Source organism: Zingiber officinale, chromosome 4B (assembly GCF_018446385.1).
Source record: "Zingiber officinale cultivar Zhangliang chromosome 4B, Zo_v1.1, whole genome shotgun sequence".
Taxonomy (NCBI): domain Eukaryota; kingdom Viridiplantae; phylum Streptophyta; class Magnoliopsida; order Zingiberales; family Zingiberaceae; genus Zingiber; species Zingiber officinale.
In genome coordinates, this window is record NC_055993.1 from 80,478,630 (window position 1) to 80,489,445 (window position 10,816).

At 38.1% G+C, this 10,816-nt stretch overlaps 1 protein-coding gene across 1 annotated transcript; it reads left to right on the top strand.

Moving 5' to 3' along the window:
- The first annotated feature begins 2,273 nt into the window (after window positions 1-2,273).
- Window positions 2,274-3,756, top strand: LOC121978331 (protein FAR1-RELATED SEQUENCE 6-like). Its single transcript, XM_042530689.1, has 3 exons — window positions 2,274-3,434; window positions 3,536-3,571; window positions 3,718-3,756. Exons 1-3 carry the CDS (start codon window positions 2,274-2,276, stop codon window positions 3,754-3,756), a joined length of 1,236 nt encoding a protein of 411 aa, XP_042386623.1.
- Window positions 3,757-10,816: the final 7,060 nt, after the last annotated feature.

Here is a 10,816-nt window from a genome sequence, read left to right on the forward strand (position 1 = left end):
AGGAGAGGAAAAATTAATTTTTTGAAAATAAATAAATAAATATATATATATATATATATATATATATTAGAATTGGAATGGATTGGAAATTTTCAATCTGTCAACGTAGTGGGTTGATTCGTCCCGCCGTGTATATATATATATATATATATATGAGGAATGATTCTCGCAGCGAACTCAGTCAGCGAAAACTCATTGTGACTGAGTTGGCTGCTTGCGTGGCAATGCCCACCTCAACGAATCGGGGATAACACTCGTGCCCTAACTTTTTCTCCTCCCCCTTTCTCTTGCGCGAAGCCCGTCGCATCCTCCCCTGCCCTAACTCAGCTCCTCCTCCTTCCTCTTTCGCGATTTGCCTTCGCGAAGCTCCCAAGCCGCTTCTGAGTTCCCATTCGAGAAGAGAGAAGCGAAGCCCATCACTTCCTCCCCTGCCCTAACTCAGTTCCTCCTCCTCCTTCCTCTTTCGCGAGCCGCTTCTGAGTTCCCCTTCGAGAAGAGAGAAGCGAAGCCCGTCGCTTCCTCCCCTGCCCTAACTCAGTTCCTCCTCCTCCTTCCTCTTTCGCGAGCCGCTTCTGAGTTCCCCTTCGGGAAGAGAGAATCGAAGCCCGTCCCCTTCGCGCCCTAACTTCTTCGGCCGCAGCCTCGCGTTCTCCTTCCTCTTACTCCCAGTGAGTTTTCTTTCTTTTTTTTCACAGTTCACATTTTTGCTCCATTTGCATGCCCTAACTCCTTCTTCTGCTTCCCTCTTCCTTAGCACCAGTAGACAAGGAGCAATTTGAGTTTGAGCACCAACCAGCAAGTTATAGCACATCAAGTTTTGTGTGAAATCAGGCTTCGCTCTACTTTGTCGGTCGCAACTTTGGTAATCCACTTTTTTCTTTTCATCTCTGCACTTCTCCGATTCGATTTCAACAACCAATTTCGTGCTTAATTAAAAATTGACTGAGTTAAAGGGTATTTGACTTATACATCCGTTGATTGCTAGATTTCCAACCAAAATAGTCAACTAGATACTCTTTTTTTATTTATGCTCATAAGTGAGATTTTTTGTTGAATTTTGTTTATGATTTTAATAAGTTAGTCTACTGTTTGCTTGAATTTTGTTCATGCTCATAGTTGTATGCTTGCAAATTAGTCTACTGTTTGCAAATTATATGAACCGGGTGAAAAATTGAAGGTCTATATTCTTTTTTTAGCTTTGTTTTATTTTTCTCCACTTTGTTTCATGTTTTTTTTATCCTGTTTATGCTTTCTATTTATTTTTGGCCCTGTATTTTGTAAATAAATGTAGGTGAAGAAAGTATCATGGAAGAAGGAAAAATTGATTCAAATGAGATAATGGATAACAATGACCATATGGATCAAGACCCATCTCCATCTAGTGTAAATGAAGTCAAGCTTCCTGAGATTGGAATGACTTTTTTATCTGAAGAAGAAGTTCGTACTTTTTATAATTCCTATGCTCAGAATGTTGGTTTCGGTATTTGCAAATTAGGTGGTAGAAATGGAGATGATGGAAAGCAAAAATATTTCTCTATTGGATGTGCCAAAAATGGTAGAAAAGTATCTCAAGCAAAAAATATTTTATACCCTCGACCTTCTACTAAGACGAATTGCAAAGCTAAGATTAATGTTGTTATTCACAATGATGGGAACTTTGTGATAACTAGTGTATGCCTTGATCATAATCATATCTTGAGTCCTAGAAAGTCATGACATTTTAGATGTAATAAAGTAGGATTCAGCTACAAAGAGAAAATTAGAGTTAAATGATCAAGCTGGAATAACTTTAAGTAAAAGTTTTCAATCATTTGTAGTTGAGGCCGGAGGCTATGAGAATTTAGCATTTGATGAGAGAAAGTGTAGAAATTATATTTTATAAATTAGAAGGTTGAGGTTAGGGGATGGAGATGCTGAAGCTTTGAGTAATTATTTTTTTCGCATGCAAAATCGAAACTCAAACTTTTTTTATGTGCTTGATTTAGATGGGGAATCTCGAATAAGAAATATTTTTTTGGGCAGATGCAAGATGTAGGGCTGCATATGAATACTTTTTTGATGTCATGACTTTTGATACAACCTATTTGACTAATAGTTATGACATGCCATTTGCTCCATTTGTTGGGGTGAATCATCATGGTCAATCTATTTTGCTAGGATGTGGATTATTATCAAGTGAAGACTCAGCAACTTTCATATGGTTGTTCAAATCTTGGTTGTCATGTATGCTCGGACGTGCTCCAAATGCTATAATCACAGACCAATGTCACGCCATGTCAATTGCAATTGAAGAGGTATTTCCGAATTCGCATCATCGTCTGTGTCTTTGGCATATCATGAAAAAACTTCCAGCAAAATTAGGTGGTCATGCTCAATACAAAATGATAAAGAAACAATTGAAGAACATTGTTTATAACTCACTTACAATTGATGAGTGTGATGAAAATTGGTTGAAAATGATTGAGGAGTTTAATTTGGAGAATAATGATTGGTTGAAATCTTTGCATAAAGAACGGAATAGATGGATACCTGTATATGTTAAAGATAAGTTTTGGGCAGGTATGTCCACATCTCAAAGAAGTGAAAGTATGAATGCATTTTTTGATGACTACATTCATTCTAAAACACCCTTGAAGCAATTTGTTGAGCAGTATGATAGTGCTTTGAAGAAGAAGATTGAGAATGAAAAACATATGGATTTTGTTTCTTTTAATTCTATCATGCCAGTTGTTCTTGGTCATCTTATTGAAAGACAATTTCAAAATGCTTACACAAACAACTTATTTAAGTTGTTCCAAGATGAAATTAGGGGGTTGATGTTTTGCAATGCCTCGTTGTTGAAAGAAGAAGGGACAACTTTAGTATTTGAAGTAGTAGAAACTATGTTGGGAAAGAATGGAGAACCTGTAAGAGAAGTTTCCTTTAGGGTACATTACACGGAGTTACATTGCCAATTGAAGTGTGTGTGCCGTCTATTTGAGTTTCGGGGAATTTTATGTAGGCATGTGATCAATGTGTTGATAAGAATGAAGGTGATTGAGGTTCTTATGAATTATATTATGGACCGATGGCGCAAAGATATTAAGCGTGGGTATCAAAGTATCAGTAACATCTATGATGATTATGGTTGTGATGGAGAAAGATATCGGTATAATATTCTCACTCCATTGATACAAGAGGTTCAACAACTTGGCGCAAAAAATGACAACAGTTGTTCAATTTTGGTGGAAATGTTGAAAGACACAAAGGAAAAACTGATTGCTATTGATCTTGAGCATTCAAGGGTTGAACAATTAAAAGAAGTATCTACATCCGGTGCAAAAGTGATACATTCTCCATTAAAAGTAAGATCTCGAGGTCGTCCACCTACAAAGAGGAAACAATCTAAGATTGAACAAATTATGAAAAAATCAATTGCAAAGGCCCGAAAGAAGGTAAATGATACATATAATTGATACCTAAAATAATTGTGTGGTCTTGTTTTAGCTAGTTTAAAAAATTTTCTATGATATATGATGGGTTGAAATCACTGCAGGGAGTTGCTGGTTCTGAAGCTTGTTCTGAAACTACTGTATGACCTGCTGTTCGGAAATCACTGCAGGGAGTTGATTGGTGGCTGATTGCTTGTAGTTTAAGTCAATATCAATTTGCATATTTTGGTTTCTGTTTTCCTTTTGCATAATTACTATCCTATTAGCCGACTCTTTCAATTTGCAGCTCGCTGTCCTGAGTGAAATTCTGCTGGAGCTTCTATGATATATGAGGGTTGAACCTGCTGCAGGGAGTTACTGGGTCTGAAGCTTTTTCTAAAGCTGTTGTCTGACCTGCATATGTACCTGGAGCCTAGTTCATTGTTGTTTTTTTTTGGCATTATTGCTGAGCTCGTATGTATATGTATCTGGAGTCTTTTTAGATTTGGAGTTACTTTGATGGAATTGGCATAGCTTACTTGTAATGTGAAAGTGTTATTCTAGCTTTTATCTGGAGTCTATGGAAGTGTTATTCTAGCTTAATTTGGAGTTACATTAAATAAATCTTTATTCTGCTGCTGAAAATTCAGCCCCTGATTTGCATGGATGAGTTGCTCCATCACTGATTCATGAGAAAGATTGCTAGAATATTTCCGAGACTCATTCAAAAGTTTCTTTTTTTAAATATATAACATGATTACATGAGGTTTCCTGTCTATTTGAACCCATGCCAGATGGGAGAACTGGAAAGGAAAATATAACATGATTACATGAGGTTAAATACAAATTTAACCATAGCATAATACTAATTCACATAATCACTGTAGAAGCAAAACTCATTGTTTCTTTTTTCCTTCCTTTGTTCTGTCATTGAAATCTCATCTTGGAAACTATTATTTCAGAACAAGAAATGTAGAATTAAAGGGCTAAGTAACCAAAGAAACAAAAACAAGCAGAACTAAGACATTAGTTCTAACAGTAGCAAGGAAAGGAAGCCTGTGGAAATTAGACAACGTGACATCCATGCTGAGACAAATCATTTGCATTTTGCACATAAGTGGTTCACAAAAGTGATTGGTACAGAAGGTGGATAGTCTTTGGGAAGTCTCAGGTGTGAGCATGCACACTACAAGCTATGGAATTCTACTATGGTAAAGGCAATAACTAACTACTAATAACAATATTGGGTCAAGGAAAAAAAAAAGTGGAGAATGGAGATCATAGAAAGGCTCACCTATGGTACGTCATAACTATGAAATTTTAGTCGCCTAATATTTTAAGGTATGTTGGACAAAGTATTGTACGTAACAAAAATATTGAGAACTGAAAAGCTAAAATTTTAATATTGGCCTTTCTTCAGAGTCAATGAACAGCCATATAGAAGCATCCCACCATGCTGATAGAGTAAGCTAGGTTGGGCAAAACAGACTAATTAGAATCAAGAAGCATGAATGGATAGTATAGATATTACTAAATCAATGGCATCACATAAATTATTACCACAATATTAGCATAACCATCACATAAATTATACAAGAGGAATGATTCTCAAATCAATGGCATCACATAGAACACAGACATTACTTAACACAAACATTACAATATCCAAATGAATTAACAACCCAAACATTACAACGCAAACATTACTTACCAGCTTGTACATTACAACGCAAACATTACTTAACACTAACTAAATAGATGAACTAACAACCCAATCTGGATTACGGCACAGAGAATCAAGTTCACCGTCACTAATATCCAAATGAATTTTGGTACATTGATTATTCTCTGATTATGTCCATGAGAAGCATGGTGTTCACTTTCAATTTTGCAGGATGAAGTAGTATCGGTCGTCACCCACTTTTGCCATCCATGTTGGCCACATTTGTAATAGTATCTTTCAAGATTTTTGCTTGATTTAGAAACACACACCATTGTTCTTTCTCCGCATTCCCTACATGTTACATGATGAAATCTTGTATTGCCGATGTTGCTGTAACTTGATTCAGCCATGAAATAGCAACCTAATAAAAGGGCAAATCAATAATACCTTTTGGATATCAGCAATCAAAGGGAGCAATGAATTCGAAGGTAAATCCACATATTCAAATACTATGGTCAATTCTAAACATGATTATGAGTTTATATTGAAGAAAAAAACTTTCATTTCACATTACTACCGCAAATATATTTTCTTTCTTTGTTATTGATAAATCTACAACATTCTTCAAGAACCTAAGCATTTTAAGAACTTGAACTGAACATTTTAAGAACATGACCCTAAACAATTTAAGAACCTGAACATTGTAAGAACTTTAAGAACATGACCCTAAACAATTTAAGAACCTGAACATTGTAAGAACTTGAACATTGTAAGAACAATTTAAGAACCTGACCAATTTAAGAACCTGAACATTGTAAGAACCATGAAGTGCCGAAGAAGAATAAGAACAAATGGAATAGAAGCTGATTACCTCAAAGAGTCCTCACTGCTCCTTGTCTGCTGGTGCTATTACTTGACCTCGTAGCTAGGTCAGGGAGGGAAGAAGAAGATGGAACTGTGAAAAAAAGAAAGAAAACTCACTGGGAATAAGAGGAAGGAGAACGCGAGGCTGCGGCCGAAGAAGTTAGGGCGCGAAGGGGACAGGCTTCGCTTCTCTCTTCTCGAAAGGGAACTCAGAAGCGGCTCACGAAAGAGGAAGGAGGAGGAGGAACTGAGTTAGGGCAGGGGAAGAAGCGACGAGCTTCGCTTCTCTCTTCTCGAAGGGGAACTCAGAAGCGGCTCACGAAAGAGGAAGGAGGAGGAGGAACTGAGTTAGGGCAGGGGAGGAAGTGACGAGCTTCGCTTCTCTCTTCTCGAAGGGGAACTCAGAAGCGGCTCACGAAAGAGGAAGGAGGAGGAGGAACTGAGTTAGGGCAGGGGAGGAAGTGATGGGTTGCGCTTCTCTCTTCTCGAATGGGAACTCAGAAGCGGCTCGGGAGCTTCGCGAAGGCGAATCGCGAAAGATGAAGGAGGAGGAGCTGAGTTAGGGCAAGGAGGATGCGACGGGCTTCGCGCAAGAGAAAGGGGGAGGAGAAAAAGTTAGGGCACGGGTGTTATCCCCGATTCACTGAGGTGGGCATTGCCACGCAAGCAGCCAACTCAGTCGCGATGAGTTTTTGCTGACTGAGTTCGCTGCGAGAATCATTCCTCTCTCTCTCTCTCTCTCTATAAATATATATATATATATATATATATATATATATATATATATATATATATATTTATATTAGAATTGGAATGGATTGGAAATTTTCAATCCGTCAACGTAGCGGGTTGATCCGTCCCGCCGTGTATCATCAATTCGACTAACAGTTTTAATTTTGTAATTTAATTAAATTTAAGGCAAAATGATCATCCCACATTTATGATATCCACATGTAAAACGGTAAATATGAGACAAAACCAATGACATGAGCATCTTGAGGAAACGACAAGACACGTCTGCCTGCGATTGGAAGTTGGGCCAGTCTTGGGCAGCCAACAGCGTCGTTAAACCCGCGGCCCCACTCCCCACCGCCCTCCTTGGGGCATTAGTCTCCCCGCCGCTTCCCTGACTCACATGCACACGTTCGTCTCCACTCTCCAACCACATCGGGCACTCATCCAAGTTGACACGTCTACCAATGTGGCCACCACTCCTATCCAAATCTGAACAAAATCTAAATCAAGGCACAAATTCTGTACGTGTCACGGCTGGCCGGCGCGGCGCAACCTTGCCTATGCAGGGAAGGAGAAAGCGGTCATGCTGCCCTCGGTTCCACGCGGTGCGCTTTAGCCTAAACTAAAGCAAGGAGGAGTCTCCGAATCAGAATAAAACGATGCCGCACAGCAACCGCCGCCACCGCAGCCGTCGCCACCGCCGCAGCAGCCGCAGCCGCCGCCGTCGCAGCAGCAGCCACCGTCCTGTAGTTGAACCTAAAGCCACCCGTTGTCCCTCGCTTGATGAAACCTTCCACTCCTGGTCCCCCTAATGATAATAATGAAAATAATCTCTAATTGATTTCAATGAATTGGGATTTCAAGATCGACATGAATCAAATAGTAAAAATAATATTTTCAGTCTATTATATTACTATGTTTATAATTATTATGATTGTATACCTTATTTAATCTTTCCATTATTATTTTGGATAATTTGTATAAATAAGTCTATTGATTTTAGTAATAAGATGATCAAAAAGCTTTATATTATTTTTTTCCTCTACCTATTGATTTCTACATGGTATCAGAGCCATGATCCTTTCTTTTCCTTATCTTCCCTCAAAATTTAGATTCTTTCTTCTTTAATTCCTCTTCCAGCATCTCAATTTCAGCACCAGATTTCTACAACATTAGTCAGCAACAACGTGAACATCTTGGAGCACAACAGCAAATTGGAGCAACCCAAAGATCAGCGTGCTTCAGCAACATCTTGCAATCTCATCGCCAACGCCCATTCTTGTCAATTTTATGTGGCAACCTCGAGAACTTCGACAACTACAGTAATAATTTTTCTTTATTTTTTTTGTTTTTTTTCCTCCTCCGTTTGGCCTTTTCTTTTAAAAAAAAAATAGAGAGAAAAAAAATAGAGAAAAAAAAACATGAAAAAAATAGAGAGAAAAGAGAGAGAGAGAGAGAGAAAATAAGAGAGAAAAAAAAGAGTAAAAAAAATGTCTTCTCTCGAGTCTACTGAAATATCTTCACCATCACAAAATATCTCTTTTTCAATTCCTATGGTTCCTTTTTTCTCCGTTAAACTTGACCACGATAATTATTTACTATGGAAATTATAATTTTTTCCTTTACTTTGTGTTCATAATTTACTTGGTCATGTTGATGGTAGTTTATCCTCACCTCAAAAAGATGATTCATCCTATACTATTTGGTTTAAGAAGGATCAATTAGTCTTGACTTGGTTAATTTTATCAATTATTGAGTCTATACTTCCTATGCTCGTTGGGCTCAACATTTTGCGCCAGGTTTGGGAAGCTCTTGATCATTCTTTTGCATCTCACTCTCAAGCACGAGTTCTCCAGCTTCGTCTATAATTACAGTCTGTACAACGAGGAGATGTCTGCATCAATGACTATATGCAATCAGTCAAGACCATTGACAATAACCTAGCTGTAATTGGACATCCAGTCTCTGATCCTGAACTATTAATGCATGTTCTTGTAGGTTTAGGTCCTCAATATGATAGCTTTGTTCTTAGCATGACGACTCGCATGGATCAAGTGTCACTTGAAACGTTTCATGGTATGTTATCCTCTCATGAAAGACTTCTACAAATACAATATCAAAGGATGTCAGATTCTCTATCTTTATCGGCACACATGCTTAGCAAGGCTCCACAACCTGATCAACATAATCAATCTCCTCCCCAATATGGTCAACAAAATCAGTTTGGAGGTTTTTGAGGCCGGGGTCAAGGTCGAGGTAGAGGTCGAGGACACTGTCAGATTTGCTTCAATTATGGTCATTATGCTCAAAATTGTTATAAAAGATATGATTCAAATTTTCGAGGACCTGTATCATCAAGTTAACCCTCTCCCTCATCTTGGCAATCTAGCACTCAATCATCTAATTCTGGAGCATTTTCACTCTCCATCCCTCCTAATGCAACGACATCAGTTCCTGAAATCCTAGGATGACATCTGGATTCTGAAGCAACTCATCGTGTTACATCGAAGTATAATATTCTTACAGAAGCTTCACCTTATCATAGATCCGACTTGCTACAAATAGGCAATAGCTCAGGTTTGCAAATTGCTCACATTAGAAACACATCCTTTCATTCATATGGTTGTACTTTTTGCATATGCAACACTCTTCATGTTCCTTATATTACTAAAAAATTGTTTTCTGTTCGTCAATTTACTCTTGATAATAATGTATTTTTTGAATTTCATCCTAATCATTGTCTTGTGAAGGATCTCGCGATAGGAACTATTCTACTCTAAGGGGACACTAAAAACGGTCTTTATCATCTTCAACCCACCTATCTTAAAACCTTTGTTGGAGAACTCACGGATAAATTCTCGTGGCATACACGTCTTGGTCATCCGTCTCTACATCTTGTTCAGAATATTATTAATCATTTTGGTTTACCAACTTCTTTAGCGTCATCATCTCATTTATGTGAAGCTTGTATGAAAGCGAAATCTCATAAACTACCTTTTGTTTCCTCTACTCTCAACTGTAGTTTTCCTTTAGAAATTATTCACTCTGATGTATGGGGTCCTGCTCCTATTCTTTCTAATCAAGGTTTTCTTTACTATGTTATTTTTATTAATAACTTTAGCAAGTTTACTTGGATTTTTCCTATGAAAAGAAAATTTGATCTCTTTGATATTTTTTGTCATTTTCAAAAGCATGTCGAGTGATATTTTGATCGTAAAATACTCTCCTTTCATTTTAATTGGGGAGGAGAGTATCAAGCGCTTTATCGTCATCTTACTTCTTCTAGCATCCTCCACCGAGTCTCTTATCCCCACACTCCTGAACAAAATAGATCTGCTGAAAGAAAACATCGTCATGTGGTTGAAACTGCCTTAGCTCTTCTTAATCATGCCTCAGTTTCACTTAAATTTTGGGATGACACCATCCAAACCACGGTCTACCTTATCAATCGTTTACCCACTACAGTACTTCAAAATAAGTGTCCCTTGGAAATACTTTATAATCGTTCTTCAGATTACTCCTTCCTTCGTATCTTTGGTTGCGCATGTTATCCTTGGCTACGACCTTACTCTAAACACAAGTTAAACCCTCGCTCTCAACAATGTGTTTTCCTTGGTTATAGTAATTTGCATCATGGGTATCGTTGCCTCCATATTTCGACCGGACGGATATATATTTCTCGATATGTTACTTTTGATGAATCTTTTTTTTCAGTTGCAGTTGCTACCTCGGATCCTCCTTCAGATAATCGAGGCACCTTTCTAATATCACTGAGTAATATACTAGAATCCCCACAGATTGTTCCATCTGGACATATTGAAAGAACAAGGGGGGATAATATTGGGTCATGCTCCATCTCCACAAATTCCTGAAGACTCAGCGGCTAGTGGCGATCCATTCTCTAGTTCTGATTCTCGTCCATCTGACCACTCATCTCCAAGTAGCTCTGATGATAATATTCCTCAGCGGATGCTTCCTCTAAGCGATATTTATGCACGATGTCAACCAGTTTCCACTCATTATCCTCTTCCACGTGCTCTTCTTGCTTCTTCAAATTTTGTTGAACCTTTTACTTTTACACAGGTAGTCAGAGATCCAAATTGGCGTGCTGCGATGACTACAGAATTTGATACTCTTCTTCACA

Coding starts and splice junctions, on each gene's coding strand:
- LOC121978331 (XM_042530689.1), top strand. CDS start 2,274: ATGTCAATTGCAATTGAAGAGGTATTTCCGAATTCGCATCATCGTCTG. Junction 3,435..3,535: donor TTGCAAAGGCCCGAAAGAAG/GTAAATGATACA, acceptor AAATCACTGCAG/GGAGTTGCTGGTTCTGAAGC. Junction 3,572..3,717: donor AAGCTTGTTCTGAAACTACT/GTATGACCTGCT, acceptor TTCAATTTGCAG/CTCGCTGTCCTGAGTGAAAT.